Consider the following 20,060-nt stretch of genomic DNA (forward strand, 5'->3'; position numbering starts at 1 on the left):
AAGCTTCCTCCATCTGGATGAGGCTGGAGCCCCCAAGTCTTATCCTAAAAGGTGCCCAGCCCTAGCCCTCAGGGATCTCTTTTCTCCCTTCTGGGTGTTTAAAACTTTGTTTGTTTGTAGGGAGGGATAGATATTCTTTGGATATGGGGGGGGGACTGTTCCCTAAGGGTCGTTTCCCAGGAGGAAAGAAGGGAACTGCAAAAATGAAAGCTTTGGCAATGTGGTACAATAGAAAGAACGCAGAATTTGAAGCCAGCAGGCTTGGGTTAAAATCTTGGCTCTGCTGCTTGCCACCTGTCTGACCTTAGGCACGTCCTGTCACCTCTTTGGGCCTCAGTTTCCTCATCTGTAAGATGAAGAAGTTCAGCCAGATGATCTCTAAGGTTTCATGCAGTGCTAAATCCTGTGGTCATATTCTGTCTGTCCCCACCTTCCTTCCTTGCTTTTCTCTCCTCTCTCTCTGTAAGCCAGTATGAGAGTGGTGAAAAAGGAAGAGGTTATGGATCTGGAGACACCTTGCATTCTGGTTGTCCCCTTTTTCCCTTTAGAGAGAGAAGGAAGGAACTGCTGTAATCAGAGCCTTGGCAGTGTAGTACAGGGAAAAGAGCACTCAATTTAGACTTGGGACTTTGGTTCAAATCTCTACTGTGTTGCTTACAAACTGTGGGATCGTAGACAAGTTGCTTCCCCTTTCTGGGAATCAGTTTCCTCTTTTGTAAACTGAAGGTTAAACTAGATGGTCTCTGAAATCCATTTCAGCTCTAAAATTGTGTGAACCCCCTGAGCTGTAATAGCATCATGGAGGACTTTGAGCTGTCATCTTAGGAAGACAAGAGAGCACAGAGATCTGACAGATGAGGAAACTGAGTCACAGGGGCCTGACTACAGAAGTCAGGCTTCTATCCATTGGACCACTTGCTGTCTCTCATCTGTTTGCTACCCTCGAGAGTGTCCAGAGGTCTGACTAGAGGATAAAGACTTCTCTTTTTCCTGTTACTTGAGCCCCCTCATGGCCCTTTTCAGGTGCCCTCATCCTCATTAAGAAGCCGAGAGAGATAGTCAAGTCTTGATCAGTTGACTTCCAGGATACTCTCTTTTTAGAATGGAAAATGGGTGTGGGAGGGGGGAAGGATTCTTCTTAAAAGAAATCCAATTGTACACTGTCCAGTATCAGAGAAAACATCGGAAAGTGGGAAATAGGAAAGGTAGTGTTCCTGGGAAATGTGTACAATAATGAGGACTGTCCCAAAACACTTTCTTCAGGGTGCCTGAAATTCAACCATCATTAACCATTCTGTGCCTTGGGTTTCAGTATGCCCTAGTTCCCCTGCTAACAGGGAAAGAAGGAAGAGCTTCTCTCACAGAGATGGGTCGCAGGGCAGTGGGTGGACCAGCAGGTCAGAAGGTGTTTGGGGGGAGCCTTTTGGATCAGCTGGAAGGACTTCACAGGGGATGAAGGGAAGCCTTTGAAGTGAGTCATCCTGTAGGTGAGATTATGTCACAGCGATCTGTGTCACTGTGGGTGGGGCAGAATGAGGCGCAGAATGCCGGAAGGGGCGCGGTGAGTGCCCCAGCAGACTGGAGCAGGAGCCGGCTGGCCAAGGAGGCCGTTGACTCTCGGTTATCTGCTTCGCAGGTTACCCGTGGCGAACATTTGAGCCCAAGTTGCCTCCCCGCCTCCGTTCCGCGCGCTCTCGCCGCCCAGCCCCCGTGGGCCTGGGGGACGCAGACTCAATGGAACCCCAGCCTGAGCCACGCAGTATTAGGAGGGTAAATCTGCTGCTTTAAAAAAAAATATTGCCCTGGGTTGCACCCCAGAATCCCATGGGAATGATTTTGGAATAGATCATGTGCTGGTTTGGATTATCTGCAGCATCTCTCCTTGGATAATAGAGTGACTCCTACTAGGCAGAAACTGCTAGTTCAAGGATCATCTTGTTTTTTGTCCTTTCCCACCCTCATCCCCACTGTGAGATCAGCACAAAGTCACTTTTTTCTTTGTCCCCTGACCCTTTCAGTCCCATCCCAGTCATAAGAGAAAAAGACATTGTTTTTAGAAAAAGAGGTAAAAATCTGAGGGAAAGGTAAAGAAATACTGAAAAGAGATCCTGATAGGTCTTATCAGAAGCATGCAGGCCCTATCCTCCCTTCTCTCCTCTGATTTCACTGTCCAACTATGCCTTTTGACTGTACTAGCCTCCATACCCTGAATAGAAAGTATCTGTTACTCTAGGCTTGGGTCCAGGACCCAGGAATCTCAGAGTTAGTTCCACAAGCTAGATACCCATGGAATAGGGGCTAAGGTGCTTGGACAAAGGTCCCAGAATATGGAAGGGAAGGTCACAAAGTTGCAGCATAAAGACTTTGGTCATACTCTGTTCCCACACTTCATAGAGGCTTAAAATTTTTAAAAAATACTTTTAAGCTTTGAAATTTAATTTTTTTTTATTTTATATTAAACAAGTAAAAAGGCAAGGAGAAACTATCCTTCCCTTTTACCCAAAGTAGGTGAATTGTGGGATTCTTCAAAATTACCTCTGCCTTTATTGCAACCAGCAAGGCAGGGTTGCTGGAGAACATATGCCCTAACCCCTTCCACCAGTGTAATGATCAACATTAACATTAACTGCGATCCTGTTACATGGGACACTGTGCTGTGTGCTCATTTCACCAAGAGGTGGGCATCTCATTGCAGGGATTCTTGTTTAGGTATGGATTCAGTTAGATGACTCTGGTGCCTTTCAGCTCAAATCCTGTGAGGTCCATGTTGGAACAGAGAAAAAGTGAAAAGTATGAATGTAGAACATAGCATCTGTGATGTTAATAATGGTGATTTATCTGAAAGGATTTCTTCCTGACAATTCACAGAGCTCTCACACAAGTATTTCTCTAGAGCACTCTCCTACTCATTGCTTTTTTCTCTTCCTGGGTGAAAGTAGCTACTAGGTATTTATCTTTTAGATAGATGGGTGGATGGATGAATGGATGGATGGATGGATGGATGGATGAGTTTTTAATTGTCACCACTTGGAGGGGGAAGCTGATGGCCTGTTTGGAGGGAACAGAAGGTATTACATAGTGGAAGGCATCTGAACCTTTGTCAGATAGGACACACTTCCATCATTCAGAGCTTCTAGAACCAAGAGGAGGAAGTTATGGAGACTTGATATAAGAAAAAGAAAGCTATTCCAAAGGAGAATGGGCTACCTAGGGAGTGGTAGGTACCCCATCACTTCAAAAAAAATTAACATCAACAGATAGACATCATTAGAGGTCTCCAAGTAGAGGCTATTTGATAGCTTTTTCAAGATGTGTAGAAAGGATTCCTCTTCAGGCACAACTAAACTAAATTACCTGAGTTTCCTTTGAATTCTGAGCTCCTCTGATTCTGTAAACTCCACTGGCAATAAAGGGCTTCTTCATTTCTTATCTTCTAAGTTTGGAAATTCCTACTTGCTAATGAAACAGACAAAGGATTTCTCCATTTCTTATCTTCTCATTTTGGATAATTACTACTTGCTAATTCAACAGACACACCCCCTGCCGCCACCACCCCACACTCACACACCAGTGAACTATCTTATCTTTCTTTGTCCCCGTGCATTTTCTCCAGCCTGTGCCCTGCTTTTGGCCATGACATCAAAGAGAAACCTTCCTGGTCTCTGCTGCTATCCAGGTAGCACTCTCCAGGGTCTGTGCCATTGTCTTTTCCCAACCCAACACAGAGCCTTCTCTCAAATTCAGAGTCTTGAGGTTCTCTCCCCTCCCCCTCTAATACAGGATTTGTGCATTCCATAGGTTTAGAACTAGAAGGATTCTTGGAAACCATTTAGTCAGCCTCCCCACCCTTATTTTACAAAGAAGATGAGGCCCAGAGAGGGGTGCATTAATTTGTAGCAGGAAAAATGAGCAATCTGCTGCTGACTGCTAGAAGGGGGCTGATTAGAGTCAACTAAAATGGCTTCAAAGGTGATGGGCAACCCCAGTCAGGAAGTGACCAAGCTCAGAACCACAGACAAAAAAACCAAGCTTCACCATAGAGTAGAAACTCCTTCAGAAGTGCTGATTGCAGTGGAAGTACTCCAAACTAGACCATCCAAACCTACATGTACTATAATAAGAGGACTTGGACCATGCCCCAAGAATTTAGCACTTCTAGACTTTGGTGTTTGGTTCCTTTTTCAACCATCTTCTCGCCAAAGTTTATCTCAGCTGACCTCTAGGGGACATAAAACAGCCTAATACAGTGAAAAGAGTCTGCTGTCTTCATACATCTGACTGGAGTCAGAAGACCAGGCCTGAGTCTCATCAGGGCCTTGCTCCCTGAACTTAGGCAAATCACTTTACTTCAGAGTTTTAGTTTCCTCATCGATAGTATGGGAATAATAATACTTATACTTCCTGACTCCTAGGAGTCTTGTGAGAATCAAGTGAGATAGAATATAAAAAACAATTTATAAACCTTAAAGCACTGTAGAAATATAAATTATTATTTTAAGGAGGAGAGAAATTTGTTCTTGCTTTGAACAAGAGAGCCAAGAATCTTAGAGACCCTGGAGACTAGACATGAGTAGGGCAGAAGATTTGGGACCATTAGGGAGGGGAGAACCAAGCATAACTGTGTATAACAACTAATTTCTGCAGCATTTCTTCATAGTTATTACGAGTCTTTTTCCCTTTCTGCCTGGGGCTTTCCCCCACAGCTCAGGTGTAGAACCTTCTGGATGAAGGAAAGGGCAAAGTAAATTTTATGACCTCATTTGGGGGCAACCTGAGGTCTTAATTGCTTCCTTCTCAGGTCTCACACAGGGGCTGGGAAATGGGACCTCTGGCTAAGAGAAGAGTTATTGGCATTCAAGCTTGGGAAGAAGTGATATTTTATCATATCTCTCCTTCTGCCTCTAGAGTTCCAAGATCAGCTGCAGAATGGTGAGGAAAAATAAAAGGGGTCCCTGAGGGGCCAGGGCTACAACTATGACCATTTCCACCATACCTACTTCATTCAGTGATTCTTGGGCTGATTTTTGTATAAGCAGCAGGCAAAAAGAAGGAGGACCTCTTCTGGGGTTGATCTCTGGTGATTCACACCTTCCATCCATAACCTAATAGGGAGGGAGTAGGTGTTCGAGCAAGCTCTGCACTGTTTTCAGTGGTGGGGTACTATTGTCAGACCAGCCCAACACTTTTTAGAACCACAGTGCAGTGGGGAAAATAGCCAATAGCAGATAAAGAAACTAGACTAACTTGAATTTTCCCTCCCACCTTCTTTAATCCTTACTTGTTGTACCTCTGAGTAAGGGGTGTAGTCTGTATAGAGGGGAGTAGAGTGCAAGATGTTTGGAAACATAGGAGTGAACCAGGTTGTGAAGAACTGTAAATGCCAAAGACTTGATATTTGATCCTGGAAGTAACAGGGAACCGGATTTTTTTGATCAAGGGAGTGACATGGTCATATCTATACTTCAAGAAAAATCACTTTGGCAACTGAGTGAAGAGTATATGGAAGTGAGGAGAGATTTGAGGCAGGGACACTACTATTAGAACGCTATTAACAGTCATCCAGATGGGAGTTTGAACTAGGTGGTGTCTGTGTGAATGGAGAGAAGGGGATACGTGCAAGAGATTTTGTAGAGAAAGAAATTACAAGATTTAGCAGGCGATTAGATATGTGGAATGAATGAGGGAAAGAATAACATTGAGGTTAGGAACCTGAGTGACTAAAAGGATGATGGTGCTATTAACAGTAATAGAGAAGTACTGAAGAAAAGAAGGTTTGGGAGGAAAGAGTGAGCTCTTCTTTGGACATATTGAGTTTGAGATGCTGTTGGGACTTAGAGTTTGAAATGTCCAACAGTCAGATGGTGATGCGAAACTGGCACTTAGCAGGGCTGGATGAATCAGTCAGGGAATCATTTGTATGGGGATGATTACTGAACCAAGTGATAAAGTCTAGAGAGAGAAGAAAACAGGGGTTATGACAAAGCCTTGTGGGGACACATGGATGAAGCCAGGAAAAGAAAAGGAGCAGTCAGACAGGCGGAGAAACAGGGGAAAGCAGAGTCACTGAAGACCTGGGGTGAGAGGAACCAGGAAGGAGAAGTAGTTAACAGTGTCATATGGTGTAGAGGTCAAAAAGGATGAGGATTAGGAAGTTTGGATTTGCAGTTAAGAAATCACTGGTAACTTTGGAGAGGACAGTTTCAGTGGAATGAAAGTCAGAAGCCAGAAACTATAACCCAGAGTGGTTAAGTAATTTACACCTAGTATTAGAGGCCAGATTTGGTCTTAGATCTTCCTGACCCCAAGTCCAATGTTCCATCCACCATACAATGGTGCTTTTCATAAACCATGTACCTGCCACTTTCACATGAATCTGAATAGCTGGACAACAGTTCATATGAAAAAGATCTGGGGATTTTAACAGACTAAAAGCTCATCAGTCCAACAGTATGACATGGATGCCCCAATAGTTCATGTGACTTTTAGCTACACTAAAAAAATAAGAGAATGGGATGATCTTGATATGCTATGTCCTCAGAAGACAGGAAAAATATTCAGAAGATTTTGGGTAAGTTGGCCAGGCAGTGGTACAAAGAACATTAATCTTTTACAAGACAGAGGAATCATCCAAATACACTGCTTTTCTGCACCATAATCTGTTTACCAGGGAGCAACTAGTTGATGAATTGGAAAGGAACAGGAACATTGGGAGAAAGTGAGTATATCATCCTGCTGTTTGTGACTAGAAAGGTAAAGTCTGGTGTGCTCCATGGTGTACAATGTACTTTAAACTTCAGAAAGTTAGGAAGAAAGATCAAAATGATCCCATGGCCTGAGATGCAAAAAGGAAGTCAGCTCACAAGGGAACAAAAGCGCTCAGGAATAAAATTCTTCTAATGCAGTGGTGAATGATTCCTATACAAAACAAAAGGAGCTGGTGTGACTATATGGTGAATACCCTGAAAAACCCAGACTTTAAAGGAACATGTACAAAGAATGGAAGCCAGGGCAGGTAACTAAAGACATAAAGAGTGATGAGGTCCTGTGAGAACAGTGTCAGAAAGGCAAGCCCAGAGTGAACTAATACATCCCAAGAAACTGACTTGTTTGGGCAACCACCATATTGCCCAATGTACATGGCTGCTAACACATGAAGTGTGCAGACCCCTAAAACTCCTAGATCTTTTTCAGACAAACTTTGGTGACTGTTCCCTCCCTTTTCTTCTACTTGTGCCATGAATTTTTTTTTTTAAGTATGACTTTACCTTTTTTCATACTAAATTTCATCTTATTAGATTTTTCCCAGTACTCTAGCAAAAAAAAAATCATGTGTGCATACAGGATAGAGAAAATCACCTGTACAAGTACTGGAAGGGAGAAGTATAATAATAGCTTGTTCATATGACAAGACACTTTTATACATTATGTTATTTGAATCAACAGCTATGGAACATGTAGGAGAGATGTTATCCTCATTTTACAGGTGTGGAAACTGAGGTATTACTATATATAATATATTAATCATCAAATATTAAGTGCTTACTTAATGTCAGGTACTGTCCAAGGTGCTAGAGATGCATGTGTGCACACACATACACACAAAAAGCAAAAGTAGTCTCTGCTCTATATATGTATATGTGTGTATGTATATATATTACATATGTGTATATATATATATGTAATCAGAACATACAAGATAAATACAGAGTTCATAGAAGGTAACATTGCTGGAAATTGGCTCTAGTAGCCAGGAACACCAGGAAGGGCCTCCTGGAGAAGGTGGCTTGTGAACTGAGTCTTCAAGGAAGTCAGAAATTCTTAGAATTGGGAGGGGAAACATTCAGAGATCATGGAGAATAGCAAGGAGACCAGGATGGCTGAATAAGAAGAGTCCATGGAGGAGGTCTGGGGGATGGCCTGCTCAGTAGTGTGGAGATCTCTGTAGTTTAGCAAGTTGGCTATTTTGTCAAGACTAGAGTGTAGAGTGTAAGCTGGAGTGATGCCTAATCAGCTTGACCCAGGGTGGAAAGAGCTGTAGTGACAGGTGGAGGAGTTTGTGTCTGATTCTAGAGATGTCAGGGAGCCCATGGAGCTACTTAGGGAAACAGTGAGTGGCACGTTCCAATGGCCTCAATGTACTTTTGGAAGATTGTCTTTAGGTAGCAGTGTGAGTCCAGCAGTGTGAAGTAACTTGCCAAAAAAATCCTGCAAATTTTAGGCTACATTAATAGAGGGATAGTTAGATTAATTTCATTTGCCAGTCTAGAGATGCTTGGATGTTGTATCCCTGAGTAGTATACCTGGTCTACAGTGAGCCTGGTGCTACTGGAGATCCACCTCTAGATATAGGTTCCACTCGCCATTACTCCCCATCTTGGCTGTCACTCAGCTATTGCTTCTCTAGTCTGAAAAAAGATATCTCTTTTATAAAATCACAGATTCTCAGAGTTGGGACAGAATTCAGTGTGGGAATCCAGAGTATCTGTGACAGGCCTTCCTTCGAAGATCTCTGGAGAGGTCCTCTTGGAGGCTGCCCACTGTAGGAACAGCTTAGCCTAGATTTTCCTTTGAAACTTTCCTTTGGCGTTCCTGGCAACTGGATAGCACAGTTAATAGAGCAAGGGACTTGGAGTCCAGAAGATGAGTTCAAATCCAACCTCAGACACCTCCTAGCTGTGTGACCCTTGGCAAGTCACTTAACTTCTCTATATCTCAGTTTCCTCATCTGTAAAAATAAGAATAATGATAACACCTACCTCAAAGGGTTGTTGTGAGGATCAAATGAACTGACATGTATAAAGTACTTTGCAGACCTTAAAGCACTATATAAGTGCCAGTTATTATTATTAGTTTAGACCTTGAAGGCAAAATAAAATAAGCTTAATTACTCTCCCACCTATCACACTCCTCTTTTCCACGTTTAATATCCATATTTCTTCAGCCAACATTTTCAGTTTATAGTTCCCTCACTATCAGAATATCCTCCTTTTGATCCATTCCAGCTTATCCACATCTCTCTTAGAATCTGGCTTCTAGAAATGAGCACAGTACTCAGGGTGAATCATAAAATCACAGCATTAGAAGAGACTTGATCTAATCTGGCCCGTATTTGAGCAGGAACCACTTCTACGGCATCAAGCAAGTTGTTGTCCAAGCTCTGTGGGAAGATTTCCACTAATGTTTGCAATGTTTTTCCATATGTCAAGTACCTGTGGTGGAACTGACTTCTTTCAGAGGGTAGCTTCCTCCTTCTGGGGATGCGTTGGCCACTCTCAAATTTTGTGATTTTCTATTCATACCTGTAGGAGTTCATTTTAATAGATAGATTCAACCTGTTGTTCTAAACTGTGGAAATCTTTTTTTATACTATGTCATCCAATGCATTAGCTATAGTATCCCCTTCCAGCTATGAGTTACCTCCCATTTGAAGATGATGCCATCCATGCTTTCATCTGATAAAAATAATGGAACCGAACAGGTCTAAGTACAGATCACGGAGGCAGATGAGACTTGATTCATTGATTGGCACTTTTTGAGCTCTGTTGTTCAATAAAAAGTACAAAATACTATGAGAGCAGAAAAGAGAGAGATCCTTCCACTTGAGAGGAAAAGAAGGAATAAAGAATATTTCTTGGAAGAGGTGGCCTGAGCTGGGTCTCAGATGGCAGGTAGGATATAAAGAGGAAGAAATCGGGAGGAAGAAACTGAGAGATGGTCAGGGATTACAGAAATAGGAAACAGTATGGACAAGAGCTGAGAGGTGGGAACTAAAATCATGAGATTTTACAGTCAGCTATATCTAAAAGACCAATTCCTCTCAGAGTAGGTGATTTGTCCAGTAGCATGTAGCTAGTAAGTGACAGAGCTTAGATTTGAATCCAGCTCTTCAGGCTCCAAATCCAGTGTTTTTCTCTATACCACAATGCCAGTTCTAGAAACTTGTTTTACAGATAATGAGTTACTGATTTTTGTCTGGAAGTCTGAGATGTGGGGGGAAGGAGAGAAAATAAATCTGGAAAAGTATGGTGGAAACAGGTTGTAGAGGGCTTTGAATGATAAACCAAATGCTTTGGAATCTCCGTCATCTACCTTGCCTCCATACTTAATGTCAGAACTGACAATACCTGGGGAGCAGATCAGTTAGCCAGTCAGTAAGCACTAATAGCACAGTGCCTGCTGTGTGCCAGACACTGTTCTACATGCTGAGGACACAGAGAGAGGTAAAAGACAATCCTCATCCTTGAGGAGCTCACAGTCTAATGGAGGGCATAACATGCAAACCATTATGTACAGACAGGCCATATACAGAATAAGTAAAAAATGATCACCACAGGGAAAGTGCTGGACTTAAGAGGGATGGGGAAAGGCTTCCTAGAGAAAGTGGGATTTTTAAGTGGGACTTGAAGGAAGCTAGGAGGTGGAAATGAGGGAGAACTTACCAGGCACAGAGACAGCTCAAGGAAATGCCTGGGGTGAGGAGATGGAGAAACAGTGAAGAAACCCGTGTCACTGGATCACAGAGTACAAGGAGGGGAGAGGGGAGTTAAGAGATTAAGGTGTAAGAAGACTGAAGAAGTGGGGGGCAGAGATGAGTAGGTTATGAAGAGCTTTGAATTCCAAACAGCTAGGTTGTTCAATGGATAGAGTACTGAACTTGGAATTAGGAAGATCTGAATTAGGACCCCACCTCAGGTATTTCCTTAGCTCTGTGATCCTGGGCAAGGTACTTAACCTCTCTTTGCCTCAGTTTCCTCATCTGTAAAGTGAGGATAATAAAAGCACCTGCTTGCCAGCTGTGCTGTGAGGATCAAATGAGATGATACATGTAAAGTGCTTTACAAAACTTAAAGCACTGAATAATTGTTATTCATTGTCATTAGTGTCCTGCATTATTTTAGACTTTTTGTGTACTTCTGGCCAGATTCACACACACACACACACACACACACAAACACACACACACACACACACACACTAACCACTTCTTGTACTTGGGTAAAATGTAGGGGAGTCAGATGAGTAAGACTTACTCTGTGATCTCAGAAAGTTCACAGCTTAGGAAGAGGATAAAATAGGTATACAAAACTCCAGCCCCACTATGTACACACTGATATGCATGCCAACAATGTGTGCTCAGAAGAATAGAGGAAGAACAAGCCCAGAGCCGTGGAGAAGGAGGCAGCAATTCAGTGAAAAGGTGAACAAAAGAATTCTCTGACATCCCAGCCATGGAATTTATAGTCTGATAAGGAAGTATGGTCCTTGTGAATATTAATCCACAACACAATATGGAATCTCTGAGTTAGAAGCAATCTTAGAGAATACCTCAGGTCCAGACCAAACCTGTAAAATCCCCTCTACAAGTTACAGTGACCATCCAGCCTCCAATGACAGGGAAATTAGAGCCTCCCAAAGCAGGTCATTATATTCTTAGCTCTTTAGGTGAAGCTTTTACTTAGAGCAAGCCAGAGTTTGCCTCTTCTAGTCTGCCTCATGACCAAACAGAGGTCCCATCCTTTAGCCTGATGGTCCTTCAAATACTTCAAGTCATGTAGCATGTCCCTCTAACTCTTCTTTTCTTTGGGATAAATATCCACATTTCTTTCAGCCAGTAATTTAACAGTGAACTCAGGGCCTTCCACCACCTCAGCCTTCCTTTGGACACTGGGTTTTTCAGTGGTCTTGCTGACATGTGATGCCTGAAATTGAGCACACTATTCTAAGATGTGGTCTTGTGAGAAGCACAGCAGCACTGCTTTCTCTCTAATCTTGATGTTAGATGCAAGATAAGATTACATTCACTTTCTTGGCTGCCAAAGCATACTATTGACTCATTGATCTTAGAGTGTACCTAAAACCTCAGATCTTTCTCACTTGGACTGATATCTGGTCACATTTTTACCAGTTCAGACTTGGAAATTAATTTTTTTGAATCCTCATGTAAGACTTTTACATTTGATTCCAGTTCAGTTCAGCAAGCAGTTGTGTCTTTTGTGTGATTTGCTAAGTGGTACAGTGGTAGAGTGTTGGACCTAGACCTGACTTCAAATCTGACCCTGGACACTTGGCTAGCTGTGTGACCTTGGCCAAGTCACTTCATCCTGTTTGCCTCAGTTTCCTCATCTATAAAAATGAGCTGGACAAAGAAGTGGCAAACGACTCTAGCATCTTTGCCAAGAAAACCCCATGTGGAGTCATGGAAGAGCTGGACATGACTAGAAAACAACTGAACAACAACAAACTGATTGGCACTGTGGATACAGAACCAAAATGAAGCAGTCCCTCTGCCCAAGGAGTTTCTGGAAGTCCATCTTACTAGATTCAGCCCAGGATTTAGCCTGGGAAGACCCTTTGAAATGTTGACCCATTGTATTAGCTATTCCTCCCAACTTTTATGTCATATGAGGATTTGATAAACATCTATTTATACCTTTGTCCAAAACATTGACAAAAATAGTAAACTGGTCAGGGCCAAACACAGATCCCAAGAATACTCCAGTCAGTCAGCAAGCATTTATCACATACCTCCTCTGTGCCAGACATTCTGCCATGCACTGGGAATACGGAGATAAAATGAAAGAGCCCTTGTCCTCAGGGAGCTTACATTCTGTCAGGGGAGACATGTATGAAAGTGTACATCTGTACATATGTATTGTAGGTAGATATGTATGCATATATACATACATTTGTGCATGTACAAAATATATTAAGATAATTTTGGAGGTGAAGGCACTGGTGGGAGGAACTGGACCCCCTTCATGTAGAAAGTGGCTCTTGAACTGAGTTTTGAAGAAAATTAGACATTCTAAAATGGTGAGATTGAGAAAGAGGCATAGAGGAGGACCAGGGCAGAAGGAAGAGAGGGGAGATGTTGTATGTAAAGAACAGCAAAGCAAGTTTGGCCAAGCCATAGAGCATATATGGGAGGGATTTGAGTTTGTGGTACCTGTCATTCCACAATAGTTAGTAAGTGATGAATGTCTGGAGCTCTGGAAAGAGAATAAGGCTGCATAAATCTAGAAATTATCTACATAAAGATGATAATTGAGCCAATGGAAATTGAGGAGATTAACAAGTGAGAAAGCATACAGAGAGAAAACGGAGTATCCAGGACAGAATCTTGGGAGACACCCAGAGAATGGGATAGGATACCAGCAAAGGAGAATGAGAAGTATGCCCTAGCAGAGGCAGCATCACCCCTCCCCCAGACCACCAGTCCTGCTGCCAGCCATTCTCACCAAGTGCCAATCAACTACCACCCCCAGAGCAGTCAAGGCAACCTATCTGAAGCTGCAGAGGGAAAGACAGAAGGCAGCACTACCATCACTTGGGCCATTATTTCTCCTCATACCCTGATGGAGACAGCCCAGGTCCCTAAATCCAAGAACCTTTGGAATAGCAGTGGGTAAACATGTGCTATTCAAAATAGCAGGCATCATCATTAGGAGCAAACTGTGGAGATACAGCCTGGCAACTACTCCTGCAGGGGTTACAACTACATATTTTGAAGACCCCAAAAAACAAAACTTCTCATCACTAAAGTCCTTGGCACTGTCAAATGGCTTAGCGTCAGAAACTGCCGTGATTTTATAAGTGAAAGTGGCATGAATAAAGGACCATTGCCATTTGATTTACTTAGTGTACCTTTCTGTCCAACTCGTAGCTGAAGCTTTCCAATATGTGTTGCCTGCTCTGTTAGAATGTGAACTTCTTGAGAACAGGATCATCTTGCTCTTCTAGTTGTATCCCCTTCCCTTTGCACATTATTTTGCACAAAATAAGCACTTAATAAAGGTTAATAAATGAATTGCTAATTCAAAAGAAGTAGATAGGAGAACTAAGAGAAAACAGTATCTTAAAAGCTGAGAGAAGAGAGGGAGTGGTCATAAGTGTCAAAAGTTGCAGAAAGATCAAAAGAATGAGGATTGAGAAAAGGACATCAGATTTAGCAACCCAGTGGTCATTGGTGTCCTTGGAAAAAGCAACTTAAGTTGAACAGTTTGTGGAATTTCAGAGTAGAAAGCAACTTCAGGAGTCACCTTGTGCAAAACATATCTGAAGAAGAATCTCTACTACTATGTAACCAGCTAGTAGTACTAGATTGTATTGAAAATCTCCGGTGACAGCGAACCCACTACTTTTAGAGGCAATTCATTTTACATTTGGATAGTTCAAATTGCAAGGAAGTTTTACCTTATAATAAGCTTTAATTTGCCTCTTTGTGCTTCTACTCATTGATCCTAGATGTGCATTCTAAAGCCAAACACAAATTTAACCCTTTTTCTATGTGCGATTAAACTTGTTTTGTAAGTTGTTCTGTAATTGGGGTTGTTTAGTGTATAGTTGGTCCTTTCTAGAAGTTTGGCTGTAAAAGAGAAAGGAGAAACAAGATGATAACTTCTGGAAGCAGAAGGATCAGGTGGAGATTTTTTAAAGATGAGAGGGACCTAACAATGTTTATAGGTGGCAGGAAGAAGAGAGTTGGACAATAAGGTGAAGAGGGAATAATCAAGGGAGCGGGCTCTCCGAAGAGATAAGAATACGAGTCAGAAGGTTTGGCATTGTCAAGAAAGGCCACCTCTTTCCTAAAGACTTAAGCAGAGGAGGCAAGAATGGGGTAGGAGTGTTGAAGAGGATTTTGGAGGTATGATATAGAGAAGGAAATTAGATTTATGACATGTTCTTGCTTTTTTTTAGTAAAGTAGGAAGCAGGGTTCCATGCTGAAAAGGAGGTGAGAAGGTTATGTAAATGAAAAATAGGAGTGACTGTCTTGTAGAAGTGTGGTTCCAGCTGAGATTAGAGAGCATAAATGTATTGTTCCAGTCAGCACCATCACTATACTTTCTTCAGAAGCTCATATGTAGGAGTAGAAAAAGCTGGTGAAGAGAGTAAACCAGGGCTGGTTTTGGCAAGACTTGACAGGGTACTCGCAATTAAGTATAGTTGAATAAGACATGGAAACTCATTAAATATGGGAGAAAGAGAAAGGTGGGAGAATGGGGAATCAAGAACGACTCCAGGATTGCTAAACTGAGTAGCCATAAGGATGATGGTGCCGTCATCAAAAATGGCACAGATTAGAAGGAGGTGAGGGGGGAGGAGGGGGTGCGGAATAACAAGTCCTCTTTTGGACATGTTGAATTCCAATTCGAAATGTCCAGTAGGCAGTTGATGAGGTAAGACCAGAGTTCAAGAGAGAGGCAAGGACTGGGTATATAGATCTGAGATTAAAAGGACTAGTGATTTGGAGCTAGAAGAGACCTTAGAGGCCAGTGTGGATATAGTAACTGAACTCATGATAGCTGAGAAGGTCACCAAGAAAGTGAGTGTAAAGAGGGAATGCCTATACAAAACAGGTAGGGGATGAATCACAGAATTATGTTCCAGCAAATGAGACTGAGAAGTGGTCAGAATAGGTAGATAACCATATCATGAAAGTCCAGAGTGGAGAGAAGAGTATCCAGGAGAATGTGGTTGGTCAGCATTGTCAGATGCCACAGAGAGGTCAAGAAGGATGAAGATTGAGAGAAGGCCATAGGATTTTGACATTTAAAAGATCTTGGCTAACTTTGAAATTTCAATTAAGTGGTGAGATTGGAAACCAGACTAAAAGTTCTTAAGTTGTTGAGAGGAGGGGAAATGGAGAAAACAAGGATAAACAGTTTTTCTGGGAATTTAGCTAACCAGTCTCCCTGCTTTGGGCAGAAAGAGATTTATGAAATTTCTGGATAATTGAAGTCTCCCATTATTCTACTGTCATGTTTCTCTGCTAGATTTGTGATCTGTTCCCTTAACTCTTCATCTTTTTCTTCTTTCTGATCAGGTAGTTTGTATTATATTCTGATCACAATATTGCTTCTGTTTCTCAAACACTAGATTACTGTGGTTATTTCCTATTGTGTATTGTATACCTAATTTATTCCAGCAATCCCCCAACCAGTTTCTTAGACAGTACCAGATTATTTTGATGATTACTATTTCTGCCTTTGTTGGTCTTTGCTCAAATGCTCTCTGCCATGTTTCATCCATCCAATTCCTGCAGTTTTCTCATCTTTTTAATGTAAAACACTCTTTCATCCCCTTTACCCTGTTTCCTCTGAATATATACCCCATTCCTTTTGAATAAGGTATACTCTTTCAGAGCCATATTCCAATCATAGGTCTTATCCCATCAGGTCTTGGGGATACCTATCGAGTCAAAGTTGTCTCCTTGAATTAAGATCTCTCTCTCATTTTACATGTTACTCATACTTTGCATAGTTGTATAAAGACCCTGAGACCCCATGTTTTATTGGTGACTCCTTTCTTGCATGTGGTCTGCTGTGAATATCTTGGTATCTCTGCTGTTTGTTTTCCTATATTGTAGTTCTTCTTTATAACATCTGTCTTAATAGATATACAGGGGCAGTCTTTTTATTTTAATTCCCTTTTGATTAGATTTATAAATTCTCTGGATAAATATATTCTCACCAACCCTTATTAAGTACACACCTTCCTTATCCAGAGACAGCCACTCCTATATTTTAAACCATTGTCAAAAATTCCAAATTCCATTCTCAGACACTACCTTCTTAACCAGTCATTCATTTCTCAAATACATCTTTCTCCTCTGAAGATCTTGTGTTCAATAGGCAGCAGTGATGAATATACCTCTTAATGTACCTCTCACATCTTAAGTTTCTTGCCTGTAACTTTATAATGGGTAAAATGATTTCTAGTTTCCTTTTTGCAAGTATTTCCTTGCAGTATTTTCTTCTTGCAGTATTCTGTATTTCCAGCTGAATGACCATTACTAAGCAATACTAATCTGGTTTGACAAGACTTAGAAGATTCTCTGTCACATCTTGAGCGAGGAAGAAGACCTCTCTGATGTTGCTTTCTTGTGAACAAGAGCTTCCTCAGCTCTCCTTAGCAGGAAGTCACCAAATGCCATCACTCATCCCTTCTAACACCTCTCACCTGACAGTACTGGTAGCTCCACAACATAATACCTTGGCGAGCAATCAGGTGTTTCCTCTTCAGAGTCTCCTGCCCTTGAGGAGAGCCTCGTGTCTTCTTTTCAAAAAAAAAAAAAATCCTTCAAATGTTGAGTGATCCTTCCGCTCTGACATTCTTCTGCCAGGCCTAGAGGCCTGAGGGCTACCCGAGTCTTACCTTACCTATCACAGGTCTTCGGCTGGCCAAACCGGATAAACGTATGAGAGAAGAGACTTTCCAGAGTCGAACAAAGGTTAGGCTTTATTCAGGGTCCTGGTTACATGTGCAGGGGGAACTCTTCCTTAGGAGAGAGAGAGAAATCTCCCAAGGAGGCAAAGATCTTACAGTAAGAGAATGAAAGCAGAAGTGGAAGTGGGGAGAGAGGGGGGAGGGAAGAGCGAAGAGAGGAAAAGGGGCCTTCTGTCCTGTAAGGGCCCCTCAGCGCTAAGAGCGCCTTCGGGCTTTCCTGACCCTACTTAAGCTCTCCTGCCGCATAGTTTGCACCTGAATACCGTGCCTGTTAGATAACAATAGGTGTGCCCAGATCCGGGCCAGTCTCGAGGGCGGGGATGCTCTCTCCCATCATGTTCTCACGGGAAGAGGCGGAAATACACAAGATCTCACTCCTCAATTCCCTGCTGTTTCCTGGGGGGCCTCATGAGAACTCTAAGGTTTAGAAGCTCTCACCTTTACCCGCCCGAGACTGTCCACATGGAACTGAGCTTACACCCCCAACATTCTTCCACCTTTCAAACTCTTGAAACAAGCCAAAATCCCCCCTCCCACATCAGGTCCATTTTCTTCTTAGATAAGACACAGAGTACTGTGAGAGGTCAGAAAAAAGAAAGATGACTTGACAGGGAGGTCAGGCCCAGAGGAAGCCCTGGAGCCAAACCCTGACGAGCAGGTGTAAGTTGGAGCCTGTGGAGTTGGCAGCAAAGCTCTTCTGGACCTAGTGAACAGAGGCATGGGATGTATGTGGCCATGGCTACTTGTAGAAAGGCTTGAAGCTAGAGTCCACTGTAATAAAAAGTTTAAAGCCAAGGCTAGAAATGGAAGTTGAGACCAGTTTGTAAGGGCCTTGAATGCCACACTGATAGCCTGCACCTTATAACTACAGCAGCTGATATTTCTGTAGCTTTCCAGAGTTACAAAGTTGTACAGACATGGTCTCATTAGTGTTATTTTGTTTGTGTCTGTATCTGTGCCACCACTATAGGGAACTGATGAGGGATCTCCTTCCAACATAGGTCAGGCCTTGTGTCATGTTTGAGAATTTCCTGGGGGCATAAAAGTATCTTCCCTGTCATCACATATTTTTTTGGTGTGTGTGTGTGTGTGTGTGTGTGTGTGTGTGTCTGTGTCTGTGTCTGTGTCTGTGTCTGTGTCTGTGTCTGTGTCCGTCCTTAAGACCAGGCATTCATGACTCTCAGGTCGATTCTCTCACTATTACACCATGCTGCCTCTCACAGTACCTGTGAGAATACAAGACATGGTCTCTGCCCTCAAGGAATTTGTAATCTGTTTTTGGAGGTAAGATATGAAAAATCAAATGCAGTAATGCCTTATTTCTTTGGCAGCTTTGTGGAATGAGTTATTCCACTTCCATGGAAAGCTGATGCTACCTTAGACTGCATTAATAGGTGTAGGATCTGCAGATAGGGATATAACAATGCTACTGACAGCTGTGAACAGACAAATGCAGAGTTCTGTGTTTAGTTTTAAGTAACATGTTTTAGAAAGGGCACTGACAAAATGAGTATATCCAGAGGACAATCTGATTGGGGAATGAATTAGAAAACCATGCCATAGGAGTTCTGGTTGAATAAGGCAGTCTGATGTAATAAAAAGGAGCTCTAGATTAGGAAACAGGTGTTTGGATCTCAGACCCTGACACTTACTAGCTGTGTGACCTTGGATAAGTCCCTTAACCTCTTTGGGCCTCGGTTTCTTTATCTGCAAAATGAAGGATTTGGAAAAGGGAACCTGTTTCAGTGGTTAGGAGGCGGTTTCAGTGGTTTAGGGGAGATCCAATGAGTTTCTGAACTAGGATGGGAGTCAAACATTTACTCCCTTCCAGGATTTCACACAGCCATCCCCAAGATTCCCCCCCACTAACCTTCACTTCTCCTATCCTCTTCACCAACCTGGTTCTGTTTTCATCTCTTCTTGAGAGAAATTCTCTGACACAGCCCACCCATTTTTCAGTCCTCCTTCCCTCCTAGCCTCACTGGCCATATTGCATAGAGTGTCTTCCCCTTAGGCCTCAAGGGAGTTGAGGCCTTCTCTTAATGGTTATGAGAATTTTATATGATTGGAGCAGTGTCTGTGACTCCACTGAAGTACTCTTCTGTTGATGCACCTGTCATGGTGTAGAGAAGATACCAGACTCCTGAAGACTGTGCAGCAGAGTGAAGTCTAACGGGCCCCACAAAGCTGGACAGACTGAGGATGGGCCAGCCTTAAGTATGGCAGGGATCATGACCAGAGCCTTGGATGCCCAGAGGAACATGCGTACCTCTCTGAGCCTTAGGTTCCTCATCCATAAGGTAGGGGGTAATCGTCCCCATTCTCCCCAGGCTCGTAAAGCTATAGTGGGAGAAGGGTTTTGTAGCTTTAAAGCGCTATAGCAATATGAGTAGTTATAGGATTTAGAGGCCTGACGGAGCCACCCACAGGGGCAGGGTTGCCAGGAGCATCCTAGTTGGAGCTGCAAGAAGGAGGAAAGCTGAGTCCAGGTGCTTCCTCCTCCCTCCCTCTGAATCCTATCCTCCTGTGGTCAGCCTGGAAAACTCTGCTTGCCTCTGGAGAAGATTCCAAGCTTTGGAACTGGACTGGTCTCTATATACATTATTATAATTCACATTCTTTCCCTTAATCACTAGGAAAACCCATTTGAAAAATGTAACCTCTGTCCAAAAGAAGGAATGGGAAGGAAGGTGGCAAGAAAACTTGACCAGGGACGAATAGCCCCCTGGAGACCTGGCACAGAGGAAGAGACACAGAAAGAGCCATATGCCAGAGGGATCAGAAAACAATAGTCAAGGAAGGCAGAGTCTTAAGATGGGAACTCCGTGTAGAA

At 42.7% G+C, this 20,060-nt stretch overlaps 1 protein-coding gene across 4 annotated transcripts in view; it reads left to right on the plus strand.

Moving 5' to 3' along the window:
- ZC3H3 (zinc finger CCCH-type containing 3) overlaps positions 1-20,060 on the plus strand; it is a 519,902-nt gene that overhangs the window by 494,162 nt on the left and 5,680 nt on the right. For 2 of the 4 annotated variants that reach the window (XM_072602834.1, XM_072602835.1), the window contains exon 12: positions 1,637-1,770. The exons of the other annotated variants lie outside the window; for them this stretch is intronic. In XM_072602834.1, the coding sequence (XP_072458935.1) occupies positions 1,637-1,770 (134 nt within the window). The remainder of the gene's footprint in view (positions 1-1,636; positions 1,771-20,060) is intronic. 4 annotated transcript variants of the gene reach the window in all.

The sequence above is a fragment of the Notamacropus eugenii genome, chromosome 4, assembly GCF_028372415.1.
Source record: "Notamacropus eugenii isolate mMacEug1 chromosome 4, mMacEug1.pri_v2, whole genome shotgun sequence".
Taxonomy (NCBI): Eukaryota; Metazoa; Chordata; class Mammalia; order Diprotodontia; family Macropodidae; genus Notamacropus; species Notamacropus eugenii.